The 17,101-nt window shown below is 38.3% G+C and overlaps 1 protein-coding gene across 1 annotated transcript in view; it reads right to left on the minus strand.

The window, feature by feature from the left end:
- The window catches only part of LRP1B (LDL receptor related protein 1B), a 1,143,506-nt gene that overhangs the window by 248,337 nt on the left and 878,068 nt on the right, over positions 1 to 17,101 (minus strand). The window contains exons 30-32 of the mRNA XM_070731453.1: positions 14,118 to 14,292; positions 12,813 to 12,907; positions 1,069 to 1,218 (exon numbers count right to left, since the gene is read on the minus strand). Of these exons, the coding sequence (XP_070587554.1) occupies positions 1,069 to 1,218; positions 12,813 to 12,907; positions 14,118 to 14,292 (420 nt within the window). The remainder of the gene's footprint in view (positions 1 to 1,068; positions 1,219 to 12,812; positions 12,908 to 14,117; positions 14,293 to 17,101) is intronic.

A 17,101-nucleotide genomic window follows, 5' to 3' on the forward strand; every position in this document is an offset into this window, starting at 1 on the left:
AGGCGAGCGGCCGGAGCTGCGCCCTCCTTCGCCCGCCTCCTTTCCGCTCGCCTCGGAGCCGCTTGCAGCTGAGCCTCGGCAGGGGAAGAGGCGGTGGCGCCGCGGCGAGCGAAGGCGAGGGGCGCGCAGGGAACTGCCGGAAAGGAGGCGGGCGAAGGAGGGCACAGCGGCGGCCGCTCACCCTTTTTGACTGCCCATCCACCCCTTGACCTGCCTTTAGCCAGCCAGCCGAGCGTCCGTGTCGCCGCGGAGTTGGCCTCCCCTGCCGAGGGAGCGGCGAAGGGATGCTCCCCGCAACCCGCTGAACGTCGAGGTCGGCGCCCGCCTCCTTTCCGGCAGCTCCCCGCGCCCGAAGACGAGCCGGCCCCGGTGCCCGGGACAATGTAAGACATACCCCCAAAGTAAGACACAGTGGGGCTTTTGGGGGTAAAAAGATAGTAAGACACTGCCTTACTATCGGGGAAACACGGTAATATTTTCCCATCTTCAGCAAGAATATCTTCTATCCTTCCAGTACCATCCATCAACCATAATTACTAGAGATACTATTTTGAAATCATTTAAAAAAATTATGCTATGCTATTATATTCTTCTTTTTTAATTATGCTTTTTTAACCTGTTCCTTTTTTTTCATATTGATTTTACATAAAATAACGTGAATATATTATTAATATTTAACTATGAGCCATAACTCTAGATCTGTTAATTATCTAAAAATGAATATCAGCTCTCTTATTTGCATAAAGATTTTTAAAAGCTATATAGCAATAAAGACAGCAATATATACTATAGAAATCTTGTATACATGCATATGTATTCATACACATAATTCCACTGTACAGTAAAAAAAAGAACATCCCTTACTGAATTACACAATCCTCAAATCATACAATCTTCAAACATGCTTGTTCTATCTGACTGAGTAGAAATGTTGGCTTTAAAATTCATATTAAGAAAATATGGTACAACACACTTCAATGGAAAAGTCTGATAAGTTTTTGATAATTAATATGCACCAGGAGGGTTAATTATTGGATGTGAACCATGTTAACTTATACGTTCACTTACCCATTATAGTTAATGCTGTAGCTTTGGTTAGCTCTTCTTTCATTGAATCTATTACTTCAAAATTGTCACCATCCAAGTTGCATCGGTTTATAGTTCCATTGCCTGAACTGATCCAATAAAGTTTATTCTCTGAATAATCTATGCACAGACCTGAAACACATTTTCAGACACAGGAATCATATTTGCAGAAATGTCAATGTGAGAACTCTATTTTTTATATTTTCATATTTGCTTATGCAATAGCAAAAGGGATTTATGGATTCTAAATTATTTTTTAAAAGACTACCCCAGTTTTTAGATTTGTTTTATTTTCAACATGATATCCTGTAATAAAAAATAGCAGCCCTGAAAGAAAACTTTCGAAATTGTTCATTCAACAACAAAAAGAAGAAAACAAGGTTTGCACATGAAATGTTATGACTGGTTTAAAATGCGGAAAAAGGGACAGATCTTTAAATTTGCCCCATTTCTTGAATACTATGTCTCAGCACAGTTTTCTTCAAAAATTAATAATAATAAAAAACAAGGACTACATGATTGACTTCACTGTTCTAAACTACATGTGGTATATTTGTTCTAGCAAAAACACTTTAAAAGAACTGTCTCCAGCAAAATTACCAAACAAAGTCTCATGGAACAAGCCATAAAACACCTTTTGGACATCTATAGATTGAGAGGTTGTACCAGGGGACCAGTGGTGGCAGGGAATTTATTCCATCCCGCTCATTGTACCAAACTCCTCAGAGTGTTGGAGGGTGATCCTACATTTAAAGATCCTCAACACACATCCTCCAGGGAATTCAGCCTAGTGAGTTCCTGGCATCCATAGACCTCTTGGAAGCATGACTCCACTTCCCAATCCTGCTGGAACATCACAAATTTCTGAGGCTCAGCTATGCAGGCAGGCATCTGCAGTATCGAGGTCTTCCCTTCGGACTCACCTCAGCACCAAGATGTTTCACCAAGGTCCTAGTCACCATTGCAGCTCACCTGACAAGTTTCCAGAGAGACAGAAATGCTACCTGGATGACATTTTAGCCCAGGCGCCCTCCCTTATCAGGGCACAAGGGGATCTTGAACTGACTATCTGAACCTTGCAGGATCACGGGTTCCTTGTAAATTTCCAGAAGAGCCATCTGTTCCCATACACCAGACTGACTCATCTAGGGGCCATCATAGACAGTACCTTGGGTCATGTATTCCTATCTCAGGACAGACAAGACAGTACCAGAGACATAGTGGGTCATATTCTGCAGCACCTCCACCCCCCGCCCCCAGGATCCCATTGGCCACCCTTTCCATCTAATTGGAAAAATGATGTCTTGCACACAAATAGTGTGTTGGGATAAATGAGAAGCCTCCAGTGGTTTCTGCTGCTGTCCCAGCAGGCAAAGGCAGCCCATTCTCACTCTCAGGTCAGTGTCCCTCTGGAAATCAGGAGGTTGCTCCACTGGTGGATCTCCCCAGCCAACACCAAGGGGAGGTTATTCTTGGAACCAGAGTAGGTGCTCCTCATGTCCAATGCAAACCTCTTAGGCATGGGGCCTCATCTGGATAGTCAGGTAGCCCAAGGACGTTGGGCAGTACAGGGCTTAACTAACATTGGCTGGAACTGCAGGTAATCCACCTGGCCATCTTGCACTTCCAGAAACAATTGCATGGATGTCACATTCTTGTGCAGACAATGTCACAGTAAAGGCTCATCACAACTGTAAGAGAGGAACTTGATCCAAATGCCTCATGGCACAATATTTACCCTTAGAAATACCAGGCTTTAGTATGTCCCATTCCTGGATTATTTCACAACCATGCTGGAGAAGAGGTGTTGGTCTTACCTGAATGCCTTTTCTCAGTTGGTTGCAGAATAGTCCAGGTACGCCCTACAATACAGTTTTGGGAACTGGAGCCATCTTCTCGCTAACATTGTGTGCAAGCCTCCCTTGAAAACTGGAACATGTGCAGAGAGCCATGGAAGAGTCGCCAGAAAATCTAGACCCATTCCTGGACTATTTTGCAACCAACTGAGAAAAGACCAAAGTTCTTTTTCGGACTATAAGATGCACCAGTGTATAAGATGTACCTAGATTTTGAACAGGCAAGAAAAAAAAGTTTTTGCCTTCTCCCAGCTCCCTTTTTTGCCCATTGTTTGCAAAAATGGGACCATTTTTGCCCTACTCCAGGTCCCATGAGCACTCTGCAGACTTTCCAAACCTTCTGCACATCCTGTTCTGTGAAAATCGGTATATATTTTTAAAAATATTGGGGTGCTTTTGCCCTCCGCCAGCTCACCCATTTTTGTGTGGAACAGAGTTTTGGGAGGCCAGAAATGTCTGTATTTGGTGTATAAGATGCACCAATAGTTCCACCCACTTGGTGTGTTTGTGTGTGTGTGTGTCTTATATTCTGAAAAATACAGTATATTTTATACCCACATTTTAGAAATCAATTTTGAGACATATTTAGTTCTAACAATAACCTTTCTATAAAACCATGGGAGATGCTTGTTGGCTTGTGTTGTTATTATGACACAGTGAGTTGAATTTAAAATATTTGTTCTGCGAATTTAAGAACTCTCTATTTTCAGAAAAAAAACTGGAATCCCCCCAAAAAAGGATTAAGGCAAGATGAATGCAACTGCTTCTTACTTCTCATCCTTTATGTCAAAATTGGTATGATTCTGACTATCTCCAACCATCTACAACATTTCATAGGTTTTACAGAAAGAGGAATATGAAAACAGTCTCTCTTCCTCCAGCAAGATTAATAACCCACAAGTATCATTTTGTTCATAGACACCTATAGATATAGGCATATAGATATAAAATTAATGTTTTTCACTGATTGAATTTATCAAATAAGTCTAAATAATATTTATTTATTTATTTAACTTATTTTTAAAATTATTTTTACAAAGATTTATTATCTTGGTATGGTTTTTCCTTAGTCTACTTAATAAATCAATGCACACATATAAAATTATCTTATTTAGCACTACATGATAAAATTAATTTAAAAAATGAAATTTGGTGACAAATTTGAACAACTAGTAAAATCACTATATACCTCCCAGAACGTCAGGGTAATTGTAAATAGAAAATGACCAAACCATTTCAAATAAAGATGTCAGGCAGGGATGTCCACTGTCACCTCTGCTCTTCATCTTAACATTGGAAATCTTATTATTAAATAAAATTTGGAATGATAGAAGTATTAGAGGAACTAAGGTAAAAAGTAAAAAATACAAAGTACAGGCCTTTGTGGACAATTTGGTGTTCTTTCTAGAAGACCCAGTCCAATCAGGACAAGCTTTGATAGTAAAAATAGAAGAATATGGAAAGTCCGCAAGTTTAAAAATTAATAGACAACAAACTAAATTTCTGACTAAAAATATGACAATAAAACAAAAGGTAACATTGGAAACAACTTTAGGTCTACAAAGTACAAAGAAAATTAAATATTTGGAAACAAATTTAACCAATAGATGTTCATTGATTAAAGAGGATAATTATACAAAATTGGTGAACCAAACAAAATCTGAATTAGAAAAATGGACAAAATTATAGTTATCATTAATAGGAAGAATATCAGTAATCAAGATGAACATACTTCCAAATTTTTTATTTCTCGTCCAAACTATTCCTATCAAATTAGACCTTAAATTTACAAATTTGAACAAAATAACTTCAAAATTTATATGGCGAGGGAAAAAGCCAAGGATTAAATTATCAGATTTACAGGATGATTAGAGCAGAGGTGGCTTTGGACTACCTGATTGGAAGACATACTACAAGGCTGCCTCTTTATCTTGGATAAAAGAATGGATAAATTTGAATAACAAACATATTGCAATTAAAAGACATGACCTAGAGAAAGGATGGCATGCCTATCTATGGGACATTGAAACAAAACACAAAATTCTTCAGTTGACACCTAATTAGAAGTTCCCTGCTAAATATTTGGAAATAAATCAAATAAAAGCATTACAGTGATCCCTCGATTTTCGCGGGTTCAAACTTTGCGAAACGGCTGTACCACGGTTTTTCAAAAAATATTAATTAAAAAATACTCCGCGGGTTTTTTTCTATACCACGGTTTTTCCTACCCGATGACGTCATACGTCATCACCAAACTTTTGTCTGCCATTGCTGATTGGCCGAAATCTTGGCCAATCAGCTTTGTCATCGCAAAAAGTTTGCCCGACAACGCTGATGGGCCGAAATCTCGGCCAATCAGCGTTGTCATCGCAAAAATTTCGCCCGTCATTGCTGATGCACCGAAATCTCAGCCAATCAGCGTTGTCATCGCAAAAATTTTCTCCGACAATGCTGATGGACAGAAATCTCGGCCAATCAGTGGTGTTATCCCAGCGTGCATTGGTACAGTACTTTTACAACTTATTAAAACTTATTGGAAGATGACTCCTAATCGTTGCATGCGGAGCGGAGGCGGCGACACTAAAAAGAGCAGGAAGATGCTGACAATTAAGGAGAAAATTGAACTTTTGGATAAGCTAAAAGAGGGACGCTCTTATGCAGATCTTGGTCGGCATTATGGGATCAACGAATCGAGTGTGCGATACATTTGGAAAGATGAAAAGAAGATAAGGCAAACATCTATGATAACATTCAACAAGGCAGCAAAAAGGATGGTGACAGCTAGAAACAAATGGCTTATGAAAATGGAAACTGCTTTGTCCGTGTGGGTACAAGACTGCCGTAAAAAGAGCATTGCACTGGATACCAATACCATACGGACGAAGGCACAGCAACTCTACACCCGTCTGGCAAACAAAGAAGGAGGCGATGCAGATGAGGGAAAAGAAGATGTTGATGAAGGTGCTGATGACTCAGAAGACCCCCAGCCATCAACATCCACTGCTTCTCCGGCCCCATCCACATTCACAGCAAGTAAAGGATGGTTTGATAAATTTCAATGGTGCTATGGCCTGAGGAGTATGTCATTGCACGGAGAAGCTGCCTCAGCAGATACAGGTGCAGCCGAGCAGTACGTCCATGGCACGTTTAAAGACATAATTGAAGAAGGGGCCTACCTTCCAGAACAGGTGTTCAACATGGACAAAACAGGCCTGTTCTGGAAGAGGATGCCATCACGGACTTTCTTAATGCAAGATGAAGCCAAAGCCCCTGGTTTTAAGGCCCAGAAAGATCGGGTAACTTTGATCATGTGTGGAAATGCAGCAGGCTTCATGATGAAGCCAGGGCTAATTTATAAGTCCCGAAATCCAAGAGCCCTAAAGAACAGAAATAAGAATGCATTGCCAGTGTACTGGATGCATAATCCTAAAGCATGGATAACAAAAGCCCTCATGCGGGACTGGTTTCATCAGTGCTTCATCCCACAGGTGAAGGATTATTTGGCTGGCAAAGGACTCAATTTCAGGTGCTTCTCCTAATGGACAATGCTGGATGCCATGATGACCTGGCACATGAACATGATGGGGTACAAGTCAAATTCTTGCCACCAAACACCACATTGCTTATCCAGCCGTTGGATCAAGGTGTTATCCGCGCATTTAAGGCACTGTACACGCGCAATTCTCTTGGAAGCCTCATGGAAGCAATGGACGCTGATGAAAACTTCACATTGAAGGGCTACTGGCGTCAGTACACGATCGCATCGTGTCTGAAGAACATTCAGAATGCCTTAATGTATATGAAGTCACAGACAATGAATGCCTGCTGGAAGAAATTGTGGCCAGAAGTGGTGCATGATTACAAGGGATTTGCTCACGAAGAAATTCAACATGCTGCAGTCCAGAAATCTGTGAAACTGGCACAGGCACTGGGTGGAGAAGGCTTCAGTGACATGACATCAGATGAAGTCCTTGGGTTGCTTGATGAGCATGGCCTACCACTGACAGACAAAGATCTGGAGGAGCTGACCAGGTCAGCGAGTGAAGAAGAGGAAGCTGAACAAGCTGAGGAAGAAGAAGTGGTTGGCCTAACGCTTGAGCGGCTTGCAGAAGTGCACAGAACTGCTGCACATCTCCAACAGATTGTGGAACTTTGGGATCCCAACATGACTCGCTCTATACACTTTAAGGCCTCCCTTGACAACATCATTGCACCATACAGAGCCATGTTAGCCCAGAAAAAGAAACTGTGCCAACAACTACCCATAACTATGTTCGTCATGAAAACCAAGAGGTTTGTCACACCATCACCTTCAGCGTCCATTGTAGAAGTGCCCGATGAAATGGTGATAGAAGAAGATCCCTAGTTATGCTAATATTTTTTGCAAATAAAAAACCAAAAAAAAATTGTTAATAAATAATTATAATTTATAACTATCAGATTGACTAAGTGTCTTATTCAATGGTGAGTACAGGTACAGGTAGAGGTACAGTACAGTACAGTAATGGGAAGGAAAATTGGTAATTAAGGGGATGGGAAATGGTAATTTATGGGTTAAAAGTGTTGGGACTGAGTGACAGAAGAATGAATGAATGAATGAATATTGTACCTGTATGTAAATCTCCCCCCCCCGCCTGTGTGTGTGTGTGTTTGTGTGTGAACTCTTGAACCATTTCCAAACACAGGCGAGGGCTGGGTTTTTTTATTCTGTCATTACGTGTATTTAAGTACTTTTACCATACTGTATGCTTTCAATCAAGAGTCACTTCTCTCTCTTTCTCTCTCTTTCCTGTCATTCTCTGCTTCAATCATTTTCTCATTTCTCTTTTTTCCTCCCCTTTTTTCTATCATTTCTCTCTCTCTCTCTACCTTCCACTCTCCCCCCTCTTGCTCTCTCTCTCTTTCTCTCTCTCCCTCTCTCCTTTCCATCTCGCTCTGACTGTTGCTCTCTGTGAGAACGCCTGTCCCACCTCTCCTGCAGCCCCCTCTCTGACAGCTGGGATGAAAGCGCTCTCAGCCAAGGGACTACGAGAGGGGTGGGGCGGGCATTCTCAAAGCACTCAGAGTGGCTAGCGGCCAAATGAGGAGGCCGAGAAGCCTTAGCCACCAGCGCTGCTGCAGGAGGACTTGTGCTCCAAGAAAGCCGGTGAGAGGGGCGAATCGGGTGGGCGGTGGTAGCGGCGAGGAGGCCGGAGGCGCTGGGTGGGCGGCCGACATTAAAAACAATCTTTGCCAGCCTCTGCACTTTCGTCACTCCCTGCCTCCAACTTCAAGCCCTTGCGCGGCCTTGGAAAAGGGTGCACGGGGGTAGTTTTGGCTGTCCATAGCCAAAAATGGTGTTTTTACTTCCGCACCACTACTTTGCGGAAATTTGACTTTTGCGGGCGGTCTTGGAATGCAACCCCCGCGAAAATCGAGGGAACACTGTACTTGAAAATTTGGAATTGGCTATTAACTTTAATATATCCAAACACAATAGATACAACTAAAACAATTAAATATAAATAAATATTGGATCCATTAGGTAATTTAAAAGTAGGGAAGAATTGGCGAAACAAAACATTAATATTGATTAGTGGCCCTATTTACAAATCCAGGCAAGATACAAAAAAAAAAGATGGAATGGGTATTGACACTCAAACCCAACAATTAGACAAGTTGCTCATTGGCCCAGAAGATAAAATATCTAATATTTACAAATACTTAATTGAGTATGAAAAACACAAGGACATAGTTAAAGGGGCAATGATCGCTTGGGCAAAAAACTTCAGCCATAGCGTACACCTGGTGGATTGGGAGCAGATTTGGACCAGAAACATCAAATTAACAAAATCAACAGTATACAAAGAAAATCAATATTTTATCAGTGGCATTTGGCTCTGAAAAGATTGGCAAAAATATACCTAAATTTAAATCAGACATGCTGGAAATGTAAAAAAGAGCAGGGCACCTTCTTTCTTTGTTCTGAAGGAAAAAAATATTGGAGGAAACTTCATAAATGGATGCAGGAAATTACTGACATTGAAATTGAATTGACACCATAACTCTTCCTATTGGGTATTGTACAAAATTTCTATTCCAAAATTATTAAGTATTTGATATTACACATAGGGACAGCGGCTACAATCCTTTACACGCAACAGTGGAAAGATCCTCAGATACCTACAGAAAAGGAATTCATCAACAAAATCTATGATTGCATGGAAATGGACAAGCTAACGATGGAGCTGAATGGCCAAAAAGATTCGGACTATTACAACATCTGGACTAATTGGTACAAATGGACACAAAAAAGAAAGACAAAAAAAGTAAATAGACGTGGGGGAAAAACAATTGTATATACAATACATAAACCAAAGAATATATTATTATGAATGTAAATATATGGATGTCTATTTACCTGAAAATACTGAGATGTAAATGCAATAAAATTATGGGGAAAAATATTTAAGCACTACAAAAAAATGGGGAAGGGATTGACAACTGTGAATTAAAATAGGACATTTTTATTAGGAGATTGAATTTTAAATACATTGCTTATTAATTAATCCAATCCCATATTTTGGTCAATGTTTTTAATACCTCTGGTAAGAAAATACATCTAAATGAGCAAAACAGATAAGCTTAAAATCCTGTTCTTGTTTCTTTCTTTTTTTTTTAAGAAGCAAAACACATTGAGCCAAACTGCTTGAAGATTACTCTTTTTCTTTCATTGACTAGCAGTAAATTCTGATAAATGCCAAGCAGTTACTCTGACAAGATTGTAATACAATTATATTTCAAGTAAATGAATTTTAAAAGGCAATAGGCAAAAGGCAAACATACTGTAGATTAATCAGTTGCTAAATATTTTCTTTATTAATACAAAGAGCAATACAGTAAATTGTGGTAAAACTATTCAGGGGAGGCATCAGATTACTGAAATAAATACTATTTTGCAGTACTCATTTTTTGAATAGGCAAATTATTTTTAAAAGTCACCTTTTTTCTTCCATTATTATCAGCCAACTCAAATTATTGTAACAAATGTTCTCATAATTTAAGGCAAAGCTTTATGGCTGATTGAATGAATTATGCTAAGGCTTAATGTGACTTATTCCACAATGTGTTTTAACTCAATTACTCTTGTTTACAAACCATAATTATTCATTGCTGAAATCTGTAAACCCAGCCAACTATTGTTTAGTCAACAAAGAATGACTTAACATTTATGCAGAATGTCATAAGGACACATTATTATTATTATTATTATTATTATTATTATTATTATTATTATTATTATTATTATTATTATTATTATTATTATGTCAATACAACAAAGCAAACAAGATTACTATGTTGGATTTCGTATTTCATCACCAGTCGGGCGCTTCCCAAGCACCTAGGACTGCGTGATGTTGCGGCGAATTATGTTTGCCGATCCCAGTAAAGAGGCCTTTTCCAATTGACAGATGGAGATTTTGTCAATTCCGATGGTTGTCAAATGTCCACGGAGATCCTTTGGCACTGCAGCCAGCATGCCAAGTACCACGGGGACCACTTTCACTGGCTTATGCCAGAGTCGTTGCAGCTCGATTTTTAGATCTTCGTATTTCACTAATTTCTCTAGCTACTTCTCCTCAATTCTGCTGTCTCCTGGGATTGCGATGTCGATGATCCATACTTTTTTCCCTCCACAATCAGTATGTCCAGTGTGTTATGCTTCAGAATTCGGTCAGTCTGAAGTCGGAAGTCCCACAGTCATTTTGCTTGCTCATTTTCGACCACTTTTTCGGGCTTATAATCCCACCAGTTCTTTGCCACTGGTAAATAGTAGTTCCGGCACAAGTTCCAGTGGATCATCTGTGCCACAGCATCATGTCTATGCTTGTAGTCAGTCTGTGCGATCTTTTTGCAGCAGCTGAGTATGTGATCAATTGTTTCATCTGTTTCTTTACAGAGTCTGCACTTTGGATCGTCTGTTGTTTTTTCAATTCTGGCTTTGACAGCATTTGTTCTACTGGCCTGTTCTTGTGCTGCCAGTATTAGTCCTTCTGTCTCCTTTTTGAGTGTTCCACTTGTAAGCCATGACCAGGTCTTTTCTTTATCCACTTTGCCTTCAATCTTCTCTAAGAACTGGCCATGCAATGCTTTGTTCTGCCAACTGTCCATACAACATTGAGTTACGGTTTTTCTTTACTGGTCCTTAGTTTGCTTCACCTTGAGAAGCTTCCTATTGTTGACCTCCATCAATGCTGACTCTTTGCTCTCCTTCACATAGCCAGCTAATGCATGCTTCTCTTCATCCACTGTCTATTTTACTTTCAAAAGTCCTCTGCCGCCTATTTTTCTTGGTAAATACAGCTTGTCAACATCACTGCGGGGGTGTAGTGCATGATGGATTGTCATTAATTTTCTGGTTTTCCTGTCCAAGTTGTCCAGCTCTGCTTGAGTCCAGTTCACTATGCCAGCTGTGTATCTAATGACAGGTATGGCCCAAGTATTTATAGCCTTGATAGTGTTGCCACCATTCAGTTTGCTCTTCAATTTTTTTTTGGTTCTCTGGATGTACTCTTTGCTGATCACAGTTTTTACATGGCCATGCTTGATATTATCCAGTTGCAAGATGCCCAAGTATCTGTAGGCTTCTGGCTGGTGACACTTGATGGTTTGACCATTTGGCATTTCAATGCCCTCACTTTCAGTGATTTCCCCCTTTTTCAGTGCCACTGTGGCACATCTATCCAGGCCAAACTCCATGCTGATGTCATTGCTGAAGATTCGCACAGTGTTGGTTAGTGACTGTATCTCAGTTTCTGATTTTACGTACAACTTCAGGTCATCCATATACAGCAGGTGTGAAATTTTTGATGAATTCCTAGCAGTTTGGTAGCCTAGGTTTGTTTTCTGTAGGATGAGTGACAGCAGGAGGAATATGTCCTCCAAATCCAAACTGTAAGATAATCCAAAACTACTGCTAAAATACTTGTATTAATAAAGTGAAAAAAGTTGGAAAAATATACACCTGCACGAAAGTCCACAATTATTTTCCTAAATCCATCTCACAAAGACTTATATCACATAAATTGCACCTCTTACAAACATTTTAAAAAGCCTCATAATCTCAAGCATACATACATACAGAGAGAGAGAAACCATGATCTATTAAAAAGACAAAAGCAAAGATAAAACACAGGTCACAATAAAACACACATAAGCAGCCAGGTTCAAAAATAAATAAAAATGGTCAATAAAGCCAATAAATACACAGTACCGGTAATATATTGTCTCATTTTTGAATGAAAACCAAACCAGGCTTAACATATTACAATTAAATTATCCTTTTGCTTTGGTAGTATACTGACAAATGTGATATGCCAAAACATATATCATTTTATATGTGTTTGGTATATCATTTTCACACCACAAACCTTTTTTTTAGTTATTTTTTTTTAAAGTTCTTCTGCTCTATGATAATCATAAACTAAACCAAGCCAAACCAAACCAACCAAAAACCACCCTTGCTTTGACACTTCCTCTAAAATGTCTGCTTAATTTGTACATTCCTAAAGAAACACAAACTTGAATTGACTGGTTCACAAGTTTTATTAAACCATGACTTGTTTAAAATCCTGATTTATTAAATCTTACCCACAATCCACTGGTAATATATAGTTGAATTTTTACAACAGGCCAAAAAGAACAAATGAGATTATGACTTAGCACAATGAATGAATTGAGTCATGAAAATTCAAGCATTCTACTACTCTGCGAAAAATGAAAGCCAGTATTTGCTGATGCCTATGCCTGTTTAGTTTGTGCACATGCAGATATAATTTATTGAGTTTTAGCAAAACACCTTGACACGAAAGAGGTTATAGTTATATTTACCAACTGGATCTTTTTGATTCTGTAGTAGTATTTTACTGTTGCTGCCATCCATATTTGCCATGTTAATTGTGTTCCCATCAATCCAATAAAGTTTCCTTGATGAAAATAGGTATAAAATACTGTTGTATTAAACATATTAACACAGTAGTCATATATGATTATAGAAAGGAAGACACTCCATTCTGAAACAACAGTCACTTTTTGTACGTTTTGGCAAGAGATACACACTTTTTTTTCTTTTTATCAATATGGGGAAAAAATGACTCTAGCACCAGACTGGAAGTTATGTGAATGGGTGATATATGGAGAAAATATGGAGCTTTAGAGCTGGTGAATTTTTACCCACTTCCCCAAACTATTAGGTTGAACACAATATGATATAGCTTTACATTGGTTCTCTTCTAGCATCCTGAAACCATTCCTCAATTAGAGATTGTGCAGAATTCTTATTGAATCTGATTTCTAAAACTAGTCCGAAAAAGAATCATGAGTTGGCATAAAAATAATATATCTGTACTACATCCTTTATAAAACTAAATAACTAAATAATAAGATGCATTAATGTACAAAATAATGCATTAAAACGAATAGATGTAAAGCTCTAACTTTAAAATACAGTATATTTGGCTTTTCTAACTGGAAATTGGAACAGATTTTTTAAATTATTTTTTAAAGAATAATAATACATATATGGTATTTACTTTTAAATGTTATGATGTATCAAAAATAAACTGCACTTTCTTAGAATCCAAAGATAGTAAGTGTAGATCACATTATATAATATTTTAATGTGTCTTTCTTCAGAGGGATACAAACAGTGTCATTGCATCTTCCAGATTTTGATTAATATTAGAATATCAACAATATTTTAAATGATGCAGTAAGATGTTGATCTATTGATCATGCTATTGATCATGAAAAAAATTACAACTTATCCCACACATACAGAGGCAAAGTCCCCTAAAAATAAAATAGCTATCCATACAAACATTGGATACACAGAGGTCAAATTTATTATCTTTTTTCTCTCCCAACACACATTTTCTGAAAAAGGAGTCTCCATACTGGTACTCCATGGAGATTTCATTTTATAGGAGGAGATAACTTATTAAATTGTCTTTTATGTATTTATATTTCTTCTATTTACATACCTGCCCATTTGCCAAGTGACTCTGGGTGGCTAACATAGGATTATACAATATTATACAAACAGTATTAAACTTGACAAGCAAACATAAATTTATATCTCAAAAAATGCACTTTTTTTACTATCCCAAAGCTGTACTGATAGGAGTGATAATTTACCCTTTAGCGGGATAAACTGCAAGAGATTGTGGTTTATCAATTCCATGTATAATTGAAGTTTTTAAAGAGCCATCTAAATGGGCTACATTAATTTGTGTTTCATCAAATTCCGAGCTAATCCAGTATACATTACGGGATAACCAATCCACAGCCAGTCCACGAATGCTTTGAATATCTACAAAATATAAAAACAAAACAAAAAATATTTTACTGCTGAAAGTGTTTTATATACAGTGTGAACCCCAAGTAACCTGAGACCTGCCATACTTAATTTTTATTTAATTCAAATTAGCTTTTGTACTAAAATATATAGGACTGAACAAATATATACATGAAACATGAAGAACAAAAAGTATATACAAAAAGTACACCGTATTGGGTTGTCCAAAGCATGACTACTTTAAGGCTTTTCCTAGGTTCTGTCTGTATGGATATGTATGCACTGACCACATAGTTCCAGGTTTCCGGGTAAAGAAATGCATGCGTGCATGCAGATATAACCTGGAAAAGTCCTTTAAACAGACAGATATATTTAATAGATAATGCACTCTCCCCAACTTTAACAACTGTACAGAGTAACACATCTGTAATAATCGTAATCAATGGAACATGAATTTTCAAAGAAATATATAACTAAATTGCATACAAATTTAGGGGCGGCATACAAATCCAATAAATAAATAAATAAAATAAAATAAAATAAATAAATGGATTTAAATTACAAAACTGCTTTATTCGTGTTCATTCAAAATATGGGTGAGAGGAGGAGAAATATTAAATTAAAATATGTCATTTTAAAGGGGTTTTTTTAACAGTTGGTTTTTTTAAATATAATTCTTATTATTAGATTTGTTCCATTGTTTACACTGTTTTTTATTATTGTTCTGAGCCGCCCCGAGTCTTCGGAGAGGGGCGGCATAGAAATCTAATTAATTAATTAATTAATTAATTAATAAAATAAATAAATAAATAAATAAATAAGAAAAAATAATTTAAGAATTGAATGAGAAAAGTTCATTTCAAATGAAGAGATCCCACAGGACATTTAACAAAGCTTGTTGGAAGCGATTCATGTCTGATGAAAAGAGACAATACTTCAACTGTACTTAGCAGAACTAAAGAGACCAAGATAGCGGTCATCTTAAATAGCACTAATACTCTTTTTAAAAAAGAAATCAATGATTAATAATCTTGATGACTATATCCTACATACTGATATCATCATTTTTACATTAAATTCTGGAGAACAAAGATAAAAATACTATCCTGAATACTAGTACACTTTTGTAGTTTTCCTAAAAGATTGCGTGGTAAAAATGATAAATGCTAAGCCAGATAAGGTTTTATGGTTCAAGGTCTCAGTAGATAAAGGGTCATTGGGGTGTGTTTAATCAGCACTTTTTCTTCTCTTTGTAGGTATCAGATTTCCCTGATAGACCACACAAGAAACATGGCCAGATGAGCTAATTCAACTTTATGTAAATCTGAAAGTACAAGTACCCCACCAACTCTTTTTACAGCCTAATAAATTATAGAGGATCTTTTCTGTTTGTTTGTTTTTTCCATGCCTGCAATGCAGCAATGTGATAATTCCTTAGGCAGCCTCTGCCCCCAACTCCCAGGTCATTGCCACAGGTTTTGATACAACCATATATAATTACTCTTTTATTTTGGGTGTTTAATAATAATAATAATAATAATTATTATTATTATTATTATTATTATTATTTATTAGATTTGTTTGCCGCCCCTCACCGAAGACTCAGGGCGGCTCACAACAATGATAAAAACAATATTATAGTGGCACAAATCTAATATTAAAAGAAAAACTAAAACCCTATCATATTAAAACCAGACAACACATACATACCAAACATAAATTATAAGGAGCCTGGGGGAAAGATGTCTCAAATCCCCCATGCCTGGCGGTATAGGTGGGTCTTGAGTAGTTTACGAAAGACAAGGAGGGTGGGAGCAATTCTAATCTCCGGGGGGAGTTGATTCCAAAGGGCCGGGGCCACTACATAGAAGGCTCTTCCCCTGGAGCCCGCCAGACGACATTGTTTAGTCGACGGGACACGGAGAAGGCCAACTCTGTGGGACCTTATGGGTCGCTGGGATTCGTGCGGTAGCAGGCGGTTCCGGAGGTACGCTGGTCCAATGCCATGTAGGGCTTTAAAGGTCATAACCAACACTTTGAATTGTGACTGGAAATTGATCGGCAGCCAATGCCGGCCACAGAGTGTTGTAGACACGTGGGCGAATCTGAGAAGCCCCACAATGACTTGCGCCGCGTTCTGCACGAGCTGAAGTTTCCGAACACTTTTCAAAGGTAGCCCCATGTAGAGAGCGTTGCAGTAATCGAACCTCGAGGTGATGAGGGCATGAGTGACTGTGAGCAGTGACCCCCAGTCCAAATAGGGCTGCAACTGGTGCACCAGGCGGACCTGGGCAAACGCCCCCCTCGCCACAGCTGAAATATGTTTCTCTAATGTGAGCTGTGGATAAAGGAGGATGTCCAAGTTGCGTACCCTCTCTGAGGGGGTCAATAATTCCCCCCCCAGGGTGATGGACGGACAGATGGAATTGTCCTTGGGAGGCAAGTCTCACAGCCGCTCCATCTTGTCTGGGTTGAGTTTGAGTTTCTTGACACCCATCCAGGCCCCAACAGCCTCCAGGCACTGGCACATCACTTCCACCATGATGGCATTATAACAGAAGATGATCAAATCTGAAATGAATTGCTTAAACATTAAAGCCTTTAGATTTAGAAAATTAAAAGTTATCAAATTTAAACAAAGAATGATTGTTGAAAAACTGCCTGTTACAGATAGCTTTATTTCTTGGCCATCAAAGCATACCTTGGGGTTTTTGAGAGAAAAAGAATTAGAAAAATGAAAACAAATGAAATCTATTTATTACAATCAATTACCAGATATATAGGCATAGGGGCTTGGGTGAAGTGACAAAAATTCAGTTTTCAA

The sequence above is a fragment of the Erythrolamprus reginae genome, chromosome 1 (genome assembly GCF_031021105.1).
Source record: "Erythrolamprus reginae isolate rEryReg1 chromosome 1, rEryReg1.hap1, whole genome shotgun sequence".
NCBI lineage: Eukaryota > Metazoa > Chordata > Lepidosauria > Squamata > Dipsadidae > Erythrolamprus > Erythrolamprus reginae.